The sequence below is a fragment of the Gymnoscopelus microlampas genome (genome assembly GCF_963454915.1).
Source record: "Gymnoscopelus microlampas genome assembly, chromosome: 18".
Taxonomy (NCBI): Eukaryota; Metazoa; Chordata; class Actinopteri; order Myctophiformes; family Myctophidae; genus Gymnoscopelus; species Gymnoscopelus microlampas.
Genome location: NC_139955.1, coordinates 4,176,896 through 4,199,929, shown reverse-complemented (window position 1 = coordinate 4,199,929; position 23,034 = coordinate 4,176,896). Strand labels below are relative to the sequence as shown.

General features: G+C 40.3%; 2 protein-coding genes across 3 annotated transcripts; one reads left to right on the top strand and one right to left on the bottom strand.

The window, feature by feature from the left end:
• Positions 1 to 1,279: 1,279 nt before the first annotated feature.
• Positions 1,280 to 12,732, bottom strand: polr1d (RNA polymerase I and III subunit D). Its single transcript, XM_084041577.1, has 5 exons — positions 12,645 to 12,732; positions 11,464 to 11,561; positions 9,009 to 9,085; positions 7,104 to 7,186; positions 1,280 to 2,016 (listed from the first exon to the last, which is right to left on the bottom strand). Exons 1-5 carry the CDS (start codon positions 12,681 to 12,683, stop codon positions 1,966 to 1,968), a joined length of 348 nt encoding a protein of 115 aa, XP_083897703.1. The 5' UTR covers positions 12,684 to 12,732; the 3' UTR covers positions 1,280 to 1,965.
• A 727-nt stretch (positions 12,733 to 13,459) lies between these two features.
• On the top strand, positions 13,460 to 22,314 carry sybl1 (synaptobrevin-like 1). Of its 2 annotated transcripts, none has more exons than XM_084041182.1 (8): positions 13,460 to 13,628; positions 14,312 to 14,501; positions 15,327 to 15,384; positions 16,054 to 16,191; positions 17,101 to 17,191; positions 18,656 to 18,723; positions 19,367 to 19,459; positions 20,360 to 22,314. In XM_084041182.1, exons 2-8 carry the CDS (start codon positions 14,356 to 14,358, stop codon positions 20,426 to 20,428), a joined length of 663 nt encoding a protein of 220 aa, XP_083897308.1. In that variant the 5' UTR covers positions 13,460 to 13,628; positions 14,312 to 14,355; the 3' UTR covers positions 20,429 to 22,314. The 2 variants fall into 2 exon arrangements, with proteins under 2 accessions (XP_083897308.1, XP_083897309.1); XM_084041183.1 differs by having other exon boundaries at positions 14,068 to 14,501.
• Positions 22,315 to 23,034: the final 720 nt, after the last annotated feature.

The following is a 23,034-nucleotide window of genomic DNA, read 5'->3' as shown; positions in this document are numbered from 1 at the left end:
GTTCATGTGGTCAAAATATTTTTTTTCTATGCCCCATTCGTGGTCCATACCCCGCTGTGGCAGCCAAGCATGAAGGTGTGCTGCCAGGATCCTAATATCACGGCTAGAGTCCCACAGCTTAACCCATAGCGACCTGAGGCCGATTCGACCAAATGTCTTCAAAATCCTAACAGTTTTCTGAAAAACTATTGTCGCTATATATATGTATATAAATATATCAGTGGTGCTCAAGCTTTTTCATGTCAAGGACCACCCAAAATTATATGTACTAGTCCATACCCGTGGGGGGATATGTGCACATGATCTGGGAACCCGGGAGCCAGCGAACACAAAAACGCTAATAAACAGCTGACATTTGGTGAAATAAAAAGAAACGGGCTTCGCTGTTCCGTGCACATGGTAATGGTGAATGGCTGTGTGCAAATTCAGATCAATTGCTCCAGCCACTGAGGAGAACCGGGCAGAACAGTTTTGGTCTCACCACGCACTACAAACAAACAAACAAACAAACCAGACAGAGGTTTCTCAAATTATAGGAGGATTTGCCCCCCCCCCATCTCAAAATATTTTTAATAGACCCCCAGAAGCAAAGATTTGAGTAAAAAAATAATCCCTTAAAAAAAATAATATATATATTCAAATATTTGCACCGAGCTCATAGCTCATAGCGCGGCACCAAGTGCCACGCTATGAACTTGTAGATCTGCTATTTTTGAATAGCCAAAGTATAAAGTGGTTACACAGATGTTTTCCCGGTTTGACTGGGTTAAAGCTCATTACAAACTCCTCTCTGGGTGAGTAGCTGTTAGGTGGAAACCTTGTATGTCCAAAACAGCAACTTTTCATGGGAAAAAAATAACCTTTGTGCCAATGGATCCAATTTAGTTATTATTTACTTGTAAATCTGAAGACCTTTCAGGCACTATTTCCACTATTCAGACAAATTAAACACAAGAAGCCGAAATATGGAGATACAAGTTTTTTTTTTTTTTACCAGATAAACTTCTCTTCTCTCTGGGTGTCCTGTGGTGTTGGCTTGGTATTAAGTCCCTGGGCCCACATTCCTCTGCTAATAGGGACATTCTAGTCAGTCTGACAACGCGTCTAAAACAACAAAGGAGAACCGTTCTCCCGAGGTTTGTTGGACGCCCTTCAAACGGTGTTATGAGTATGAATGAAAATTACGATCTAATTATTATTACTGGAAAAGGCCAACCTGATGAGTTCTGTTAATGTGACAACTCTGACAAAGGGGAATCCGAGTCTTTTGTTTTTGCAAAAGAGGAAATGTTATTTTATTTCGGCTAATCGTTCCCGCATTCCAGGAACATTGCCTGACAAAAGTAAACAAAAGAAAGACATTTACAATAAAGGTGACTTTGTAGGTAATAAGAAAGGAAAGCGCTACAAAGACTGTTTTAATGGGGAATCATAAATAGCATTTTGAAGAGTAGAGATGTCTACCAGCACTTTCCCAACCAAGTGAAAAATATACAAAAGTAAGTTTGTGTGTGTGTGCGTGTACTTGTGTGGCCAAATGTCCCCATATGTAGTAGAATTTCCCCCCGTACAAATAGGAAAAGATTCCGTTTGGGGTTAGAATTAGGCATCTAGAGCTTAGGTTTAAGGGTTGGAGTTATGGTTGATTTATACTTAGTTGCACAGCCGGTTTTGTGCAACGAAAATAGCAGATCTACAAGCTCACAACACATCGCAGTGCGACACGTTGTGAGCTTGCGGATCTACCATTTTCAGTGCATGATACTGATAGGATTAGGGATTAGAACCCTAATCCTTAGGGCTCAAAATGGCATCCTAAAACACTGATGTCCTCAAGTATAGTAATACAAATGTGTGAGAGTGTGTGTGTGTGTGTGTGTGTGTGTGTGTGTGTGTGTGTGTGTGTGTGTGTGTGTGTGTGTGTGTGCTTGTGTTCTGTGCTCCAATGAGGTCTTGCCGTGCTCTTCACTCCATCGGTTGCAGGTCCTCCTTCTGTTTAAACTCATCTACCCGCGCCTGGAAAACAGTAAGACACAGTAACAGTAAGACACAGTTAACTACACTAGATGAGCCCCTGCTGCAACAGCAGAATGAAACCAACCCACACACTTTAAGGATGCCATACCTTCTCCCTGAACATTTTCAACAACTCTTTCAGCTTGAGATCCAAACTTTAATGTCCCCATACCCCTTTTGGATAGCATAGAGAGCATAGAACATATAAAAATACAAAATACCAGTCGAAAGTAAGGCTTGACGCCGAAACGTGTCCGTGTATGATGCGACTGTCCGTGCGCATATGAATTAAAAGTACCAGATGGACTTCGGAGTGCTGGCTATTACTTTCTTACTGTGAATCTTTGTGAGCCGCGTATCTGGCAAACTGCATTAGATACAGACTGAGAGTGCTCGTTTCTGTTTTCTACTGTGGCCGATTCTACAAATGCCTTCTAAAATCAGTAGTTCTCACACTTTCAAGATTCTTCAAAAATGTTCAAAAATAGCGGATGTACAAGCTCACAGCGCGGCACGAAGTGACTCGCTATGAGCTTGTATATCTGCTATTTTTGAATTACCAACTCAAAAAAATAAAAAAATACAGAGATGCTTTTCCGGTTTTAATGGGCTAATAGTGTAAATAGCCGATCTACAAGCTCGATGGGCTATTTTCACTATTTCTTTTAAATTCATGGATTCTTTTTTTAAATGTTAGATTTTTTTCCTGAAACGTTTTTTTTAAAGATTTTTGAATTAATCATTTTCTTTTTTGAAAACGTAAAAAATGAAAGCAGTAGGGATCCCAAACAATGGCTCGGGACCATTGTTTGGGAACCACTGAATAAGACGGCTGCCTGCTGCTGCAGCAGAGTGAGAGCAGCGCACAGACACTAGGACATGTGTCTGACCTTCTCCTTTCAACTGGGGGACTGTCATGCTGGGCCAGACCAAGGATTTCCTCACTGGAACTTCACTCATGCGAAGCCAAAATGCTCAAACCCCAAGCTACAAGTTAATTATGAAACCTACAAAAAAACTCACCACAACAAAATAAATTAAGTTTTCACGACTGCCTCGCATTTCTCTAGAATGATAAATGATGATCAAAACCTCTCTCTGTTCTCCACAACTGACAAATTGTTAATCCCACCAGATCAATCTCTCAGCTTCACATAAAAATATAATGAGTTTGAAATGTTATTCCGAGAAAGGAAACTGTTAAATTTGAATTAGAATTTATCTTTTAAGCTCTCATGTTGACCCATGTGGCCTCTCTCTTGCTCTTCCCCGTTATCAATGTATCACTGCGGGGCGTCTGCACAGTCTGTCATTTCTCGCAGTTTAAATGTGTAAATTTTCTCAATTGAGTTGACACTTTTCTCCAGAGTCTCAACACAATTAACTGCATTCTTTTCAGAGAATATCTTCATGAAAAACAAATGTTGACATCAACAGCTACACAGATGTCAAGTGCTGATTCGATAATTACGTACAGCTATGCCTCATGGGTCTACTAGAATGTAAAATGTCAGAACGTTCCATACAGGCCTCTATATAAACTCTTTTTTTCCATGACGCACTGAAGCCATGGCCGGAAGCATGTTTACAGGTGGTCCTTATGGACGCGATATCTCAGGAACGCCTTGAGGGGAATTTCATGACATTAGGCAAAAACGTCTAGTTGGATTCAAGGACAAACGGACGTAGGTGGTCAAAGGTCAAGGTCACAGTGAAGAACTTGAAGGAGTTGAATGAACGTGTTTTGTGAGGTCATTCACTTCAGAGTACTATACGAGTCAGGACAGATAAATGGCTTTATTGTAAGAACCAGTAATACGAGGCCAAAGACCAAAGCCAATGAGCCTGAGGCGTAATTTTATGTGCTTGCAATTCTTTTCATTGCAGTCATGTCCTGTCCTTATTTGCGATGTCCTTCAATGACTGGGTGTTCGAATGTTTATTTTATTCAATCGTTTTTTTGTTTTTATATTTTTAAACCTTTAAAGCACTTGGCTATGTGGCTCACACTTTTGGAAATACATTTTACACAGTTTCTTATTGTCTTTATGTTGGCATGTGCTTTTCCTGTTGTCATTTTTGTGTTAAAAACAAAAAATGTTGCTGTTAGTTTTGCCAAGCTAAATGGCTGCATTAACCGTCTCAAAAACACAGCTGTTGGTTGGGAGAGTTTTGTGTGTAGTGTTTGGGGGACATGGCATATAGTTGGTAATTTATGAGAAGTCAATGAAAATGGCCAGTAGTATCTACTAATTTGGGTGTGGCAGTTAGTTCAGAAGGCTGATTTATGCTCAATTCAGAAGCAGCTTCAGATCCGTTCCGGGTTATGAATTGTAGAGTCAATGTTGGTGAACTGTTGGGGAGGTGGTTTGGGGAGAATGAGAAGCCTTACCGCACCAACTGAAAGACTGGGATGATTTTTGTGGCTTGGGGGGGGTGTTTGAGTGTTTCAATAGCAAACAAGACAGCATGGTGCTTTGGGCTGTGTTGGATTAGGGTTTTTTGTTTTCTTCAATGTTCCAGTTGAGCCTCTCAACATAGTGTGTTGACACTGCCTCCTCAGTGTCAGTATGTGGATACCAACTTGAACCTGAATACCCAGGTGCATGTATCACACGCGCCCGCACGCAAAGGAATAGCCTTAACTCATTTACTGCTGCAGTAAATGAATAAATAAAGCCCAGACTGCCAGAGATTTTTCATTTTCCTTACCCTTTCAGCTAGTCACAGAATATTTATCTCCAGTATGATCGACACAGAGGTTTTCTCTGTGCTTCCGCGAAACGAAAAAATAATTTCGACCGTCCGTTGAATATAGCATGTATCGACAAAAATGCAGACGAAAACAAGGAAGGCAAGATACAGCCTTTCCCCAAATACGCTTACCAGGAAGTGAATGGTGGAGGAGATCTTGTGATCACATGATCTCCTGGATCTGTGTGACTGAGAATGAAATGGTCACTCATGTCTTAGCGAAGAGTGGCATCTAGTGTAAAAAACTAAAAGCACAACAAGCGTCAAAAGACGTCTTCGGCAGTCTGGGCCTTTGATTTGTCAGTCAACGAGTTAATTACCTTTTTTTCCCCCACTAGGCTATTAACCATAATCTACTTTAATAACTTGGTTCCCACACATTTGTAACAATGAATTTTCAAGACTTTTCCATACCTTTACCAAAGTATTTTACCAAATTTCCAGGCCTATATAGCAATCATACGGTGCAATAATGAGGCTCTTACACCTGTGTGCTATCAATGGCCCAAAACTGACTTGAGAGAAGGTGTCACGTGACAAAAAGAACAGATTTACAAGCTAACGTATCACAATGCAACATGTTGTTAGCTTGTAGCTCTATTCCTTTTGTCACGTGACGTCCTCTACACATTAGGCCACAGGTATTTCACATAACGTTAGACATGTTTTGGGACATGTTTTTTATGAACAAAATCAATAGCCAAAAACAATGTACTGCATACCCAAACATTTTCCGAAGCATTTGATTAATTCCATAACTTTTCCAGGCCTGGAAAACAGTTTTTCTTATTTCAAAATATTTCCAGGAATTCCATGACCATGGGAGCCCAGTAACTAACATTAGTGTCTTGCTGTCTTTAAAACAGAAAATCTTTCCATGACAGCAGTACCATATTAAAGTTTAATTTAATTTAAAAGATAAACACACCTAACCAATGGTAACGAGTGTGTGACACCATACGAGTATAATATTTCAACATGTTCATAAATATGTTGTGAGACTCTTATTTCAGAACGCTCTGGTCCGGTTTTAAAGCGGCACTATGTAAAGAGTATGTTAATACAATATAACTCTTTTTTTTTTACAATTGGGGTGGTTGTTTTTTGTCTCCCTGCTCTTCTATTGAGACATTTAGGTCATGTCTCACCTAGACACTGGATCTGACAAAAATTTTGGCCTGACGGTCAAGATTCAATTTATCCCCTGAGCAAGCAGCCCGGCTCTATTAGCTCAATGGTAGAAATGCCAGAACTTGCGCAGGACACCAGGTTCAAATCCGGGGTAGAGGTGCAGCTTTATAGAGCGCATACATTATTTACACATGGTCATTTATAGGGATGTTCGATATTATCGGCCGATATTAGCATAAAAATCGATAGCGGAAAATATCGGTCAATTATAAATACTGTATCTTCAGAATGTTTGGATGGGTGGTTTGGGTGGGGTTAAACCGTGCTTTGGATATCTGTACACATTCTGTACATCTGTTGTCCTTTAATGAGAAGCACATTGGGTTTACTGTGTGAACTGTGCAATATAAATACAATTTGACTTGACTTATACATACATATGTTCACGATACAAAAAATGCCTGTCAGAAGCTATGAGACAAGTCTGAACTCTGACTTTAAGCGGTTTTCTCCTATACTCCTTTCAAATACATATTTATTATCCGTGTCTAAGTGCTTGTCTATGATTGGCCATGCCTGCGTACATCTTGAGGGGATATGTGGGTCAATTTGTACACAAGATATAGTTGCTGTCGGGCAGAAACCTTGTATCTCCATATTTAAACTTTTCATGTCCCCCCCCGTAACTTAATGCCGTACTTAATTGTACAAGAGTGTTGCAGAAAAGTAGCAAAAATAGCTGGTATACAACGTGTTGCAATGCGACGTGCGAGTATATCTGAATATTAACCACTTAAAAACCCTATATGGTTGAGACCTTCAGGGCTCTATACTAGGTTATTTTCCGTTTTATGTTATTGTGAGCTTGTCAATCTATTTTCTGCGAAAGCTTTCCTCACTAATACGGATGCTGGGGTTCCGTTTAAGTGGTTAACTCTCTCCCAATGGAGTTTCGCCATGCTCCAACACTAAGGCTGCCTTGAAAAGACACCTATTGTCTCAGGCTTATGGCAAATAGTTGTTTGTTGTTTTGTTTGTTGGTTGCTTGTTCATTGTTTTTGATGTAAAGCGTCCTTGGGTTCATGAAAGACGCTATATAAATTCAAGCTATTATCATTAACAGTGTACTTAAACACTAATAATGTATTGCTAAATAATAACGCTGATAATGTATACCAATAAGAAAGAGTGATTAAGTGTACCTGAAAGGTGTTCAGAACGTGTTGGCAGACATCTGTGAGGTCGTTCAGACCTTTCCTCAGTGGTTCTGTAGCAGGAACTCCTCCTAAAACAAACAATTAACAAGAAGAATTAACAAGCACAAAACCTTTCAACTCCAGCCAAAGTACAGTATATTATACTGTAGGATACTATGGTAGACAGGTATACTATAACGTACAGTACATAAACTACAGTATGCCACAGGACAGCTAGGGGTGCAACAGTACATGTATATAGAAACATGTAAGCACTTTTCAATTATTCAATATTAATCGAAAAGTAATGGATAGAATATTCACCAAGAAAATGATCGATATTTGCAGCCGTGGCTACAGTACACCATCAACAGCTACTTGGCTGGACCACGGTAAAAGCCTAGTTCAGTACTGACTGCCTTAAAGTACTCACATGTTTTACTTAAGTAAAAGCATCAATACCGCAATATAGAAATACTTTGTTACAAGTGTGAATCTGTAATTCAAATTTGAGTAATACTTGAGTAAAAGTACAAAAGTATTGGCATCAAAATGTACTTAAAGTACCAAAAGTAAAAGTACTCATTAAGCAGAATGTCCCATTTAAAGTTTTCAATTGTATAAAAATATTTTGAAAATAGCAGATCTACAAGCTCACAATGCCTCGCATCACGACGCATTGTGAACTTGTACATCGGCTATTTTGAAATGGACGAAATGTGTATAGGGTTGAAGTGGTTACTGTATGTTTTGTAATAATAATCAAAATCTACAATTAAAGTTTTCAAATAATTGTAGTGGAGTAAAAGTACAATATTTGCACCTGAGAAGTGGTGGAGTAGAAGTAAAAGTACTGAAAATTGTTAATACTCCAGCAAAGTGAAGATACCTCAAAATTGTACTTAAGTACAGTACTTGAGTAAATGTTCTTAGTTACTTTACATCACTGCTGCTGCCCACACACACACACACACACACACACACACACACACACACACACACACACACACACACACACACACACACACACACACACACACACACACACACACACACACACACACACACACACACACACACACACACACACACACACACACACAGATGAAGAGTGCGTTTGTTTGTGTCCCACATGAGCAGGATCAGGTGAAAATATGAGTCCTGAAGCGCTCATGAAAAAAAAAGAACATCTCTTGTTCCCACAAAACTCAAGTTGTTTTCCTCCTTCGTCAACAATCCTTTTTATTTGCTGAAGCCTGTTTAACGACTTAGGGATGTGCAAAATGACAGCTGGAACAAAGAAACTGCATATTACCTTCTATGAACCTCCATGAGCTCTGTGTGTGTGTGTGTGTGTGTGTGTGTGTGTGTGTGTGTGTGTGTGTGTGTGTGTGTGTGTGTGTGTGTGTGTGTGTGTGTGTGTGTGTGTGTGTGTGTGTGTGTGTGTGTGTGGATTACTATAGGGCCAAATGTCCGCACAAGTATAGAACAATTTGAGAAATAAGACATCGTGTGCACAATTTTCCTGCATGGTAGAAATGGTTACAAAAAACAGTAATAATAATACATCTCAAATGTATATAGTGCTTTTCCAAATACCCAATGACAGTAAAAATGGCATTCATAAAATAGGCGGACTAAAATGTTTATGTCCTCATAAATATAGTAATACAAGTGCGTGCGTGCGTGCGTGCGTGTGTGTGTGTGTACTGTATGTACAGTATTGTGTGTGTTTTACTGAAAGTCGGTCAGTAATGTCTCTTTGGGGCATGTGGACAAAGTGAAAGCACTGGGTTCTAATCAACATGTTTACTCTCTACAACACACACATAGTAATGTTTACTCTCTGAGGGTCTGGTTGGAACGAGGGGATTAACTGGAACTGGCGGGCGGCGGTCGGGGGACGCTTACCTCGCGTCTGGATGCGAAAGTTGATCTTGCTCTCCGAGGGATGGGTGATGCTGTACCCACAAAACTCCACGTCTACACTGAAAGCCCACACCAACACAGACAGACAGACAGACAGACAGACAGACAGACTTTTATCAGTGTTGCATTTATTTACTTGTTTATTTATTTTGTTTTGGGGGGCTTTTTTTGGGGGGGGGTTTCTTTAGAGATGTTCCAATAATGTTTTACTTCCCAATACTGATACCAACACCTGGACTTGCGCATCGCAACAAATAACAATTCCTTTAATAAATTGCTTTAAGTGCAGCCACAATTTATTAAATAATAATAAATTGACCTGTTAATGTCATTCTCTCCAGAATCCTCTGAGCATAGGCTTAATGCCTGGAGAGCAGATTTACAGGAGGACCTAACAATGGAGCAGTGGAGCACAGCTTGTAAACTGGCTCAATCCCAGACTGGGAATACACGCCTAAAACTTCTTCAATACAATTAGGGTGACCACCCGTCCCGAAATTCGCGGGACAGTCCCGAAATTGGACCCTCTGTCCCGCGTCCCGCACAAGCAGAGCAATGTCCCGAAAATCAAAGATATGAAAAAAAAAAAAAAAAAAACGATTTTGCTTTTGATAATAAATCGGTAAAATCAGGCAAAAATAAGAATTAAATAACATAACCCTAACCTAACCCTAATCTTAACCCTAAAACCGAAATAAAGAAACCAAAAACGAACCCAATCCGGCCAGAACCGCGCAAAAAATGTACGCGCGCGCTTCGCACGCGCGAACGGGAGGTCCTCATGCACGCGCGCTGCGCGCGCGTGCATGAGGACCGGGCATGTGTCCCGCGATGTCCCGCGGAACGGGTACATCTGTCCCTCAATGGGTCTGTTTGAAGGTGGTCACCCTAAATACAATTGGCTTATGAGAGTGTACATCACACCTGTGAAGCTTAATAAGTTTAATAACGATATTCCGGACTTATGCACCAGATGCGGTGAAGATAGAGGCACATTGTTCCACTGTTTATGGTCATGCCCAAGATTGATGGACTTTTGGAGGGAGATTGGGCAGGAAATACAAAGGATACTTTTAATTAACATTGTACCAGAACCTAAGTTCTTTCTGCTAGGCCTCTATCCAGTTGGACACAGAATAAGGCGCAATGAGAGAATATTCATAGATATTTGTCTTTTACAAGCCAAAAGAGTAATTGCATTGACCTGGAAGAGGCCGGATAGACCAAGCATTGCACAGTGGTTCAGGGTACTGTCTTTATGCCTACCCCTAGAAAGAATCACATATATACTTAAGGACAAACAAGAGATGTTTCAGGAGGTGTGGGGTCGTTTTATACAGTATATGGAAAACAATAATCTGCCACATTTAATGGAAGAATCTGGAGAGGAGTAGTGCTGATGTCAAAGTATGTTTTTCTTTTGTTTTTTCATTGATTGTCTTGTATGTTTTATTCTAATTGTCCTTTTTGTTTTCTGTTGTGTTTGTAATATAATGTTAAAACATTTGTGAAAAGAAAGGAAAAATAAATAAACATATTGTTGAAAAAAATAATAATAATAAATAATTAAACAGTACAGCAACATTATAAAACAGTAGTGCAACATCAACTTAAAAACTCAGCATTCAAAACATTATATATTTTTTCTAAATGAACCACCATCACATGATTAATTACGTGGTATCGGATCAGTGCCTAGACTTGTGTACTTGCCAATTACGATACCAGCATTTTGGCGAATATCGGAGGCATTTCCGATACTGGTATCGGAACAACTCTAGGATTTCACGTTGATCTGAACTGACGTAACGATTAACATTTACTAACATTTGGAACAAAGATGTATTCTTGTGGAAAGTTACTGAAGGAAACCGCCAACAGAGATGATTTATGCTTCATATGTAATGTACCTGACAAATAAAATTGATCTTGACTTTGATTCTGAACACTATTGTCAGACTTTTTCTAAGTTAAATTCACCCAATTTTGCATCAGTCAAACGAGACAAATTAAAGCGAAACTCAGCTGAAGATGGAGGCAAAGGGAGCAGCGATCAAATAATCTTACTCTATACCACTGTTCTCAAGCATTTTCATGTCAAGGACCCCCAAATTGTATTTGGCTGCAGACACCCACATTAAAAAGATGTTTTGCCAGAGAAGATTTGTGTACATAATTCAACTATTATTCCAAAACGATTTATTGCGATATTTCCAAATGTTTCAAAAATGGCCGAAGTATAAAATAGGGTCAAAGTGGTTAACCACAATTCGTTGGGGACCCCCTGAGAACCACTGCTCTCTATACTACAAATGTTGTTCCTGTGGGTTGGGGGGGGAGGGGGGGGGTTGAGTTTGTTCCAAGTTGAAAGAGAAAATCAGGGTCAAACTCATGACCACGCCAGTGGGTCAGGGCTGACGATCAGACAGTTACTTACTTCTTCATTACCAAGTATCTGAGGGAGTTCCCCAGCGTGTGGTCCTCATCATGCAGCACGAAGGTCACACAGCCCTCGTCAGCGCCATCTGCCTGCACCTGAACGCAACAACAACAACAACAACATTTATCTCATGCACCTAGACAACAACAACATGGCAGAACAGCAGACATTTCAGCTGTGACATTACATTTTTACACTCCATGAACCGCCCTTTTCATGGGAGTAAAATGTTGATCTTTTACATTCCTAAATTCCACTGTGTGCATGTGTGTGTGCGTATGTGTGTAATGTGCAGTATGCCAATACGTGAACCATCAGTACTATACTTTTGCATGACACCATTGTGCGACGAAGTACAAAATAACACGGAAATGGTTGATCGATTATTTGTTAATATATAGATTTTGTTTTTAATTAACCGTGCTTCTCGATTAAATCGGGATTATAACACTATCAAACAACAGAATATTACAGAACACAAAGTACGGAAGGGTAACATCCGTGGTTTTAGGCTTAGGGTAAACACTTTATGTAAGGGCATTAAACATGGAATTCCAGTGGCTAGTTGTGGCAAGTGTCCAAGACTGTCAGAGATACACAAATGTCATAATTAATTCAAATGAATCTCTGTCAGACTTGGTCCATCACTACTATCAATGTATTACAGAAAGCCCCACCTTAAAAAAGGGCCCTGGTGATGAATAATCAGAATTATAAATATTATTATAAATGATATACTGTTAACTTAGCCTGGGTAAACCCCTCCCTCCGGAAAACTCATTTTCATTTGTTTTCACTTTACCCAGGCTACTGTTCACTTCACTCCCATTTCAAGAAAACAGTCCTGAGTTATTTACATAAGAGTCTTTAGTCAAATGCTGCCCTCCAGTGGACACACGCTGTGTTACAGGATTCTGTGGCAGATACACAGAATCCTGTATACAGATTTACATTAATGTTCATCTCTGTATCATTTCAGTAATTGAATTTAATTGCATTCAGGTTTATTTATTTTTCTCTTTTAACAGTCAGATGGCTTTCTGATCTAAATATACTGCTTGTAGTTGTACGTATCCTCATCCCTCCTCTCCTTACCAGGCACAGACTGCAACTCAGGCATTCTATTACATTACATTATTATGTATATTACATAAGATACTGGTATGTTAGCTACTTACCATTTCCAGGACTGGTTTCTTCTCGCCATCTCCTGCCATGCTTTCAACTTTCAACAACACAAGTAACACACTACTGTTGTCGCTTACACATGACGTACGGACAAAAACATGTGACGTTTAAACTCTTGACAGGAAGTTTTCACGTGGTTGTAGTTCACATGGCTCATCTCCACCGTGAGGCCAGACGCCGAGGTGTGTCGTTAAATAACTACATTTCCCGGAGAGGGGGAGGGGCTGTGTCAGGAGGAGGCTGCCGAGTGATTAGCGAGGCAAACAGGGTTGCCATGTCCACCTATTATAAGCGACATGGACTTCTGTGAAGTTGCTTGTTTTTTTGGGGGCTTGTTTTGGGGCTTGTTTCTAAAGTGTAGTCTGTAGTTGCTTATTTGGGCTAATTATTATTTAAACCAGTGATTCTCAAATATTTTCATGTTATGGTTTGGACCCTCAAATTAATATCTGAAAATGTTTTGTGCCAGGAGAGCCCCTTACCAGATTTGTGTTGGTAGAATGTTTAAAAAATTATTCCAAATATTCCACTTCTTATTTCAAGATAAAAAAATAAAAAAACGCGTCTCATAACGACACGTTGTGAGCTTGTAGACAGTAGGTCAGCTATGTTCAATCATAAATGGCCAAGTTGCTTCTTTTCTTTTCTTTTCAAAGACCTGGTTGCTTGTTTCTTTCACAAAATCTGGCAACACTGACACAAACATGTGACGTCTAAACTCTTGACAGGAAGTTCTACACGATTGTAGTTCCCATGGCTCATCAAAGGCTGGCGCGTGTCTTAAAAAAAAAAACTACATTTCCCAGAGAGGGAGAGGCTGCGTCAGGAGGCGGCTGCCTGCCGAGTGATTAGCAAAGCAAAGCAGAAGACAGTCACTCTAGAAGGATTAGCACTGCAGCTAGCCTGCTGCTAGCAGCCTAGGAACCTCTTTAAATGTTGACGGAACATTAAACCACACACTTTGAACGTCGAAGGTATCTCATTTGCGTCTCCCTGTGACTGTAGCTATAGCTAGCCATGTATTCTGTTGTTGTTCAGATATAGTCTCATTAATTATTTACTACTTAGCTGGCACCGTTAGCATCGTTGTTGTTGTTGATATCCTGGTTTGTTTTCACCAGCAGTTTTAACTGTTACATTTAGTCGTTGATGATGTTTCCTAACATGATCCAAACTATGTCAATCCAATGTCTGTCTCTCTCTCTCTCTCTCTCTCTCTCTCTCTCTCTCTCTCTGCTTCCTCTTTCTATTTGTCTTTCATCTCCATCCATCCACACCTCTTTGCTTCTCCTCTCTTTCCCTCTTCCTCTCTCCCTTTCTCTCACTGTCTTTCTCTCTGTCCTTTCCTCTGTCTGTCTGTCTTTCGCTCTCTCATTCTTGCTCTCTCACTCTCATTCTCTCTTTCTCTCTCAGTCTTCCTCTCCCTTTCTCTTTCCACTTCCTCTTTCTATTTTTCCATCACTCTTTCACTCTGGCATCCCTTGGCCTCTCTCTCTCATCCTTCTCATCCCTGGCCTCTCTCTCTCATCCTTCTCATCCCTGGCATCTCTCTCTATTACACTCAATCTGTGTGTGTCTCGTTCTGCTGCTTTCCTGTTAACACCTCCATTATTTCCCACCATTCTTCTCTCCGTTCCTGTGATCATAATCATGTCAGTGAGTTGTTCACGTTAGCGTTACCTGAAATCCGGGGCTGTTGCCATGGCAATCCTGTTTGCTGTGGTGGCGCGTGGAACCACCATCCTGGCCAAGCACGCCTGGTGTGGCGGCAACTTCCTGGAGGTGACCGAACAAATCCTGGCCAAGATCCCATCCGAGAACAACAAACTGACCTACAGCCATGGCAGGTAGGACACGCACACACACACACACACACACACACACACACACACACACACACACACACACACACACACACACACACACACACACACAGAGGAGCATGACTCATCAGTTTGAGTGGACATTATGACACTAGACTAGTGCATAATGACACATACATACCGTAACACTCAAGTCATTCAAGTCAAAACAATTCTATTCAGTGACTTAACTGACACCATTATTACACAGGATCACACTGTGTTGTTCCGGCAGCTTGTTCAAGATTGTAGCCAGACACAGACTGACGGAATAAGAACGTTTAACCCATTTTGGGCGGGAACCCCTTTTTGTAACTATACCGTTTAGGACGGGAACCCCTTTTGGGGTTCCTGTTGCTATGTACAGTATATAGCAACATATATTTTTTGTAATTTTTGAATAAATATTTGAAGTTTTTCAGAAAACTTAGGTCAGGATTTAGAAGGCGTTTTTAGAATCGGCCTCAGGTCTAAATGGGTTAAGAATTGGACAGAATAGGCAGAATGGGAACGTTTATTTCATTACTTCAACCTGTGGGTCGGGGCAGCTGGTGGGCAGTGAAGATATTGCAAGTCTGCCCCCAAATAATTGTCATAGATTTTAATCCAAGCCGGAACCCAATCCGGATTGATCATTAAAATAAATGTTCTCTGAGAATGCACATGGCCCACCCACGTGCAATCTCAAGATGTTCAAGTCCCCCCCCCCCCCCTAGTCCACCACTGTTACCACTGTATTTCTCTTTAACATAATTATCTGCTTCTGGTTCCCTGCACTTGACTGAAATGGTTTCCTCTTTGTTATTTCAGCTATCTGTTCCATTACATCTGTCATGACAGAATCATATACCTGGGCATCACCGATGATGTGAGTACTTTATGGCGGTTGTGTGGTTTGACTGATTCGTTGATTGATACAATAAGAGACTTATTGAGTTTATTATGTATTCATGAATTAAACCACTTTAGTTTGAACCTGGTGTCCCTATTTTGGGCACGTCATTTATAGGCAAAAAGTGACAAAAACAGCAAGATGACCTGCAAGCTCAGATTGTAGATTGCTGTTTTCACTTAAAGATACTGTATGTGATATTTTTTTATTAAATCAACAACAACAAAGGTTACTATAGACTGTTTGTTCAGTCTCAACAGGGGTCTCCTTGTCTCCCCAGCTCTTTCGTAAACAGAAAATACAATTTCAGATGGGACACCAATTTCATCCAATCAGGAGAGAGAACTAATTTTATCAGCTTCAATTTTGTTCCAGTTCCAATTTTGTCTGCTCTTTTCTTTTTTTCTGATCATTTCCAATTTCACTTGTGGGTTAGGTAGTGTATCCTGTATCCTGTATGAGTTCTCTCTCCTGATTGGATGAAATTGGTGTCCTGACCCCGATCCCTGAAAATGTATGTTCTGTTTATTAAAATGCTGTAGAGTTGGGTAGACCCCTGTTACTGAACAAACACTCTATAACATTGGCTATTATGGAAATATAGAGCTATTTCAACACGGTTTCTGTTCTCTTGTTGTGCGGCAGGACTTTGAGAGGTCGCGTGCGTTCAGCTTCCTCAGCGAGGTGAAGAAACGCTTCCAGACGACGTATGGCTCGCGGGCGCAGACCGCTCTGCCGTACGCCATGAACAGCGAGTTCTCCTCCACGCTCGCCGCTCAGATGGTGAGTCTGCCAACAATGCAAAGGGATTAGAATGAGCGGGAGCATGTGAGGTCTGCATGTGACTCCTCTCGGCCTCACAGGGGAGACTTGAAATGCAAGTCATGCATGTAACAGATGCCAGTTGTAAGCTGGATATACTGTGTGTGTATGTATATATATATATATATATATATATATTTTTTTTTTTTTAATGTTCTGTTTTCTTTTTAACGGGTGTGTGCAGATTTCTGCTTTTGTTTTCCTGTTGCCTGTAGAACAATGAATCTCCAACCGTTTAATTTCAAGGACCCCCCCAGTTTAGTATGCATTAGTCCACGGACCCCCCTTAACTCTTGAGAGTGTACAATTGAAACCAAATGGACCCTTAAGGGTCCATTTGGTTCCAATTGTACACTTTCTGAGTTACAGACCCGCAATGGTCCATTCGCTTCCTAACTATCAATCATTTAGCTGGGGACCCCCTGGAACCCTCTCACAGACTCCACTTACAGAACCACTTCTGTAGAACACTTCAAAACCAGCGCAATATTAAGTCCCTAGATCTGTATAAATGGTAAATGGTGCATTTATATAGCGCTTCTATCCTAAGCGCTTTACATTGATTGTGCCATTAACCCATTCACACACACATTCATACACCGATGGCGGAGGAAACCATGCAAGGCACCAACCTGCTCATCGGGAGCAATTAGGGGTTCAGCGTCTTGTTCAAGGACACTTCGACACTAACTCTAGGGGAGCCCAGGATCGAACTGGGAACCTTGCGGTTTTCCAGTTCACTCTACCCGGCCACTCTACCCCTGAGCCACTGCCGCCCCATACTTATCACTTTCTTAATAACTGTTATTATGGTCATGTGTCGATCCAACCAACTACGCTCCCCTTTTTTAAACTCTGTCTCTACCCTAGAAACACCACTCAGACCCCCGAGGGTCCGACCGTCTGACAGAGACCCAGATGCAGGTTGACGACCTGAAAGGCATCATGGTACGGAACATAGGTGAGTCACTGTCACTGTTTCTTTTTAAATGTGCGACTCTGTAAATGGGGCTGGATTATTAACTAATGATGTAATGAGCGATATGAGAAATATAATACGGAGACATGGACAAAGTTCTAATGTCAGTGGGCCTCATTCTCTGACAGTGAATTAACCACATTGTCCCTGTTCTTGGCTTCACTGCGTGATTGGAAAACATTTTTTTTGTAGCACATTACGCCTGTCATCACATAGCGACAAGTGTCGGGTATCAGTTTGAAGCTTCATGTCGCTGGCGTCTGTATGACAAGACACACAGGCAGATCCACACAGCAGTCATTTTCATGTCCATGACTAGGAATTGGACTCCTATTGTAATTCAAACACCTTGACCAGCTCCCCCTTTTCTCTGATGCTGTATGAGGTCATGCCCACACAGGTTCACTTTGTCACTCTGTTCCTCTATCTGTCCATCATGTTCTGAGCCTTAACAGGACCCTCCTGCCAGCGCCAAGACCACCCTGGTGTCCTCCTTATATGGAGAGGTTGGGGCGTGGTGTATATATACAGTATATCTATCTATGTCTGTATGTCTGTCCCGGGAATAACTCGGGCACTGTCCGACCGTTTGACTTCAAACTTGGTGTGTATGTGTGTGTCGCAGATGGCAATTCAGGCTAACAAATGGTTTCAGAGAAACAAAAAAAACACAAATGTGACAATGTCTATATCTCTGTGTGTCTGCAAACTGTGGAGGATGCATCAAATATCTGTGTGTTTGGGGTGTGGGGGGGGGCTTTGCATCGACTTCCCTGATTGGCCAACCCTTGGAGCTTTGCGTTTCGTTTGTGCCTCTGCGCCAATAGAAGTGGTGGTGTGCAATGTGCATATTAGAACTCCATTCACGTGTGCCTGTGTGTATGTGGATATTACATAAGCTGGTGGAGCATGCATTCCCAACTTGCATAATTCCTGATTTACATTGTTGCTGACTTGCGTGGTCCCTGAGTTTCCCCTGTGCCTGAGGAGCACAGGTCTAGTTATGATCATTGAGAATTGCATGCACACGCGTGTCGATTTAGGATGATCTAAATAATTTCACATTGAACAGCTAAAGAAAAACAGTCATGTCATTTCTCTATCTCTTCATTGCTTTGACTGTCCCTAAATAATAACATGTCATCATGACATGGTACATATACTGTATGTATATTGAATTGTGTAATTAGGTAATTAAAGGAAAGGGGACTGGTTCCCTAAAGACCAGGACCCGCCGCAGTTGTCTCCGATTAGAACTAAATTGAGATATCTAACCAGTGTGGTTCGGAAGGTGTTTCAAGGCTTAGTGGGTAACTATGTGACCTATCAAAAACTTGAGATATGAGATGAAAGCCGCCTTAACAGTAACTAAAGGATGTATTGAGAGAGACGTATGAAATATAGTTGGTTGGAACATCAATATTGTGTATTTTGTTTTGTCTGTAGACTTGGTGGCTCAGAGAGGAGAGAAGCTGGAGCTGCTCATTGACAAGACAGAAAACCTGGTTGATTCGGTGAGTTTGTTGATTGGATCATATTTCTTCTAACACGAAGGAACATGAAGACAGTTTATGACCCTGACATGTGTTTTATATTGTTGCTGTCGGGCAGAAACTTTGTATCTCTATATCTCCCTACTTTGTCATAGAAGTTCCGCACAAAAGTCGCACAGCGTTGTGATCAGCTATTTTCACAGTTTATAGATGTTTTAAAATAATAATAAAAAAGGAACGGTTTTAGACGTACAAGGTTTTCCACCCGAAAGCAACGATATGTAGTCTTACTCTTATGTAAATAGCTAATTTGTTTAGTATGATGATTTATAATTTAATATAATTTAGCAAACTTTAGCATTGATGAGAATTGCGTCATAAAAATGAACGATGACTTGATTATATTAATTAAGTTGATTATAAATATACAATATACATAGTATTTAGCAACTTAACATTTAGCAGACGCTATAATCCAGAAATTACAAGTGTGAAATCGTAATAAGTAAACATGAAGGCAGTCATTTCAAGTCAGTCAGTCAGTCATTTTAACGATCACTAGGTGAGGTTTTGGATTGCGTTACTGATTTGATGTAACATTTAGATGTTTTAAGGACATGATGTACACACTTACCTGAACTCTTAGGGTTATTTCTTCCTCCAGTCGGTGACGTTTAAGACGACCAGTAGGAATCTGGCCCGTGCCATGTGCATGAAGAACCTTAAACTAACGCTGGTCATAGTACTGGTGTGTCTGGTGAGTATCTACAACACACAATAACGGGCTGGTGTATGGGCCATTATTTGACTTTTTGGATGACATCAGTATCTGAAATTATTATGCAGCCGATGTGTCCAGATTTTTAGCCATGGGGAAAAATGCATTCTACTATGCAGCCACCAAATCGTGGAATGCCTTACCAAAAGCCATTTAAGATATCGACTCCCCACCCAAACTCAAAACTAACCTAAAAGAATGGCTGATCTTAAAATACAATTGAGCTTAGTATAACACCTTGGAACACCTCAGTAGTAGCATCCTCTTCCTCACGGCCTACCGCTCCTTTTTCTGTAAATATATGTATTTACAGTATGTTATAAAATATGTTTTGTTAGCAATCTTGTTAATAAAGTATTCAATGAATCAATGCATCAAACCACTTTCAACCTGGCATTCCTATTTTGGGCATGTCGTTAAAGTTTCTTCCAAATAAATATATAGATATTTAGTTTGCTGTAAGCAAGAGTTTCTGGTTATAAATGTCACCGTGGAAATCATCAGTCTGTGTCCCAAAGGAACAACTGGCATTTGTAAGCTAAAACTGGTTAAAGTTAAAATGGGTAGCTGAAGTTATTGCTGAGCTTAAAAGTAAATTCTAGCATAACCAAAGTCTTGTTTTTTTTAAAACCACAAGCAGATGCAAGGCTACTTCCTCTGAGAAGTGGAACCCTAGTGGTTCCAGTACAGCAGAATGCCTGCTTTATTTTTTAGTGTGCAGACTGGGGTTCCACTAGAGTAAAAAGAATATTCTTAGATGGGGGTCTGCAGCCAAATAAATATAAAATGAATTTGGGAGTCTTTGACATGAAGATGTTTGAGAACCACTGGATTATAGCATAATGTTGACACATGATGTTCGTCTCTGTGCTCCTCAAGGTGGTCCTCTACATCATCGTCTCTGCTGCCTGCGGAGGTCTCAGCTGGCCGAGTTGCGTCAAAAAATGAGAGGATTGGATGAGAGAGAGAAAAGAGGGAGAGAGGAGAAACTCTTGTCCACCAGGTTCTCTCCATCACGTTCGAACACAAAGGGAAACACCACTCTCCTTGCTGGAACATTCATAAAGTCCTCCTTCCTGGCTTCCTCCTCAGTGGCGTGAACTTTGACCTGTCTTCTGGACACAGAGATCCCCCCCACCACACCCCCTCACCGTTCCCATAGAGATGGACAGCATCCATCTGCTCTTAAGCATCTCTGGACCATTCATGTCTCATAATAGGCCTGGGTGATATGACTTCAAATCAATATCACGGTTATTTCATTATTAAAGAAATAGTAAAAAATAACAGATCTACAAGCTCACAACGCGTTGTTAGCTTGTAGATTGCCTATTTTTGTACGCCACTATTGTACAATGAAGTATAATACAGGGTTAAAAAAATCATATGAGCAAGATTTAGTCGGTTATTGATTGAGAATGTCGGTTTCGATATATTTCCGGTTAATTACCCAGCCCTATCTCATAGAGTAGTAAACACGCTTGTCTTGTTGTCTCATGAAGACCACACAGTAGGTGATTCATACCACAATGAACCACTCAGATGTTACTGATTTTTGACGCTGTTAAACCCCATTCATATTTAGTCGCACAACGGCATCACACCCCGAAAATAGCCGGTATACAAGTTCACAGCACATCGTCTTGTGATCATGTAGATCGGCTATTTTCTGTGTGCGACGGAGCATAATTAGGCTTTAATGTCTTGCTTTTTCTCTTTAACAAAGGCAGTATTTGGACATGCAAGCTGTACATTGCATAGTGTAGTTTCAGGTCCAACAATAAAGCCCAATTCATAATTAAAAGAAGAGCTGATCTACAACCTAATGTGACGTGTTGTCAGCTTCTAGATCGATCAGTCTTTGTCTGCAAGGTATAAGTAAAATTAACGTATATAAATTATAAATTAACGTATGAATTAAGCTTAATTACTCTGCACGGTGCAATTATCCTGGTAAAATCACAGAGGATAATACAATAATGTGACTCAACTAACGCAGTATGTACCCCACAAAGGTCGTTTTTTTCACTCAGAGTTAAAAGGTTTTGCTGTGCATGTGTCTTCATCTAACAAACCAACTCAAGAGCCAAACTCCGAATGCTCAAATTTCTACCTCCTCTCACCTCCAGCATGGCGGCGTTACGGTGAAATTGTTGACCGAAATATGTGACCAACTTGTTGGACTTAACATGACGTCATTGTCTGAACGAAAATCACTGCTGTATGTTTAACAGAGTTAAACTTACTGGTATTTAGGCCATGTATTGCAAGACCTCAATGTGTGTTAGGTGAGGCCCAAAAGATAGGTCACCAATTTAACTGTAACATCACCATGCAGGAAGACACAGGCTGGAGGGGGCAGAAATGTGAACGGTGACTTTTGCTGATGACAACAAACCCTCCTTTTCTCTTTTTTTTTGTTGCTCAAAGACACTGATGTCTGATGTCTTTAATGTTTCATTCTCACCAAGCACAGTTACACATATATTTTGCCATACAAATGTAAAGAAAAGAAATTATATTATGATGTAAAATCAGTACATTAGATTTGTATTAATCTAAGAACTAGTGACTGACAGTTATGTCAAGTCGAGCCTGATTTTGAGTGAATCTGGCTCCCTAGATGTGAGAGGAGAGGTGTCTCCCCTCATAGGGTGCTGCTCAACTTGCCTATTATGTCATTTTTCTTTTTTTTAACAGAATGCACTTTTGACATTGTACATAATGTTTGCTTTCCTGCCACCATATGGTTTATAATCATGTGAGTATTTAATTATTATAAATCCAGATTTGAAATAATAAAAACATCATTAAATCATTAAAAAAAAAAAAAACTTGAGAGAAAATGCCTGATCAAACTGATGCTATTGTTAGTTGGTGCTTGCAGTGATTATTTATTTAATGGGGTCAAATGAGATGGGCTTAGCTTTGAGATTTTAGTCACTGCACCAGACAAATCGGTGATCTACCTAAAAAATTAAACATTTGTGTTTATTAAAGAGCTGGAGAGACGGGGAGACCCCTCACTGAACAAACGGTAGCAATGATACTATCAGAATATAGAATTAACTTTTGAACAAAATACCTATTGTTTCAACCACAAACTATCTTACAGCATCTTTAACAAGCCCTACAGTAGCCTATATACTATATGACAAATAGCGAAGTGCATCATACCACAAAGTTTGTACATCCGCTAATAACCGCTATTATTATTATTATTTTTTTTCTTTGAGAAATGTACGAAATTGTAAAAGAATTCAGAAACATTTTACATTTTACAAATTTGCCCAAAGTAGGGAAGGGAAGCCAGGGTTAATGTGGTTAATAACACATCATTTTTTAATAAGACAGACTACATTCCCCAAAAGGAAATGCATATTTAATTTGGTCTGACCAAAAGCAGGGATAAAAATACATATCCCCCCATCGGCCATAAAAATGTATGACCTGGGCCATATCAAATGTATTATTTATTATTTTCACAATATTTGCTTTCTCATATAACTTGGCTTGCGAGGCGTGTGAGCTTGTAGATTGGCTATTTTCACAAC

Coding starts and splice junctions, on each gene's coding strand:
- polr1d (XM_084041577.1), bottom strand. CDS start 12,683: ATGGCAGGAGATGGCGAGAAGAAACCAGTCCTGGAAATG. Junction 9,086..11,463: donor AGATACTTGGTAATGAAGAA/GTAAGTAACTGT, acceptor GTGGGCTTTCAG/TGTAGACGTGGAGTTTTGTG. Junction 2,017..7,103: donor ACGTTCTGAACACCTTTCAG/GTACACTTAATC, acceptor ACTGTTTTCCAG/GCGCGGGTAGATGAGTTTAA.
- sybl1 (XM_084041182.1), top strand. CDS start 14,356: ATGGCAATCCTGTTTGCTGTGGTGGCGCGTGGAACCACCATCCTGGCC. Junction 14,502..15,326: donor CTGACCTACAGCCATGGCAG/GTAGGACACGCA, acceptor TTGTTATTTCAG/CTATCTGTTCCATTACATCT. Junction 16,192..17,100: donor CCACGCTCGCCGCTCAGATG/GTGAGTCTGCCA, acceptor TCTCTACCCTAG/AAACACCACTCAGACCCCCG.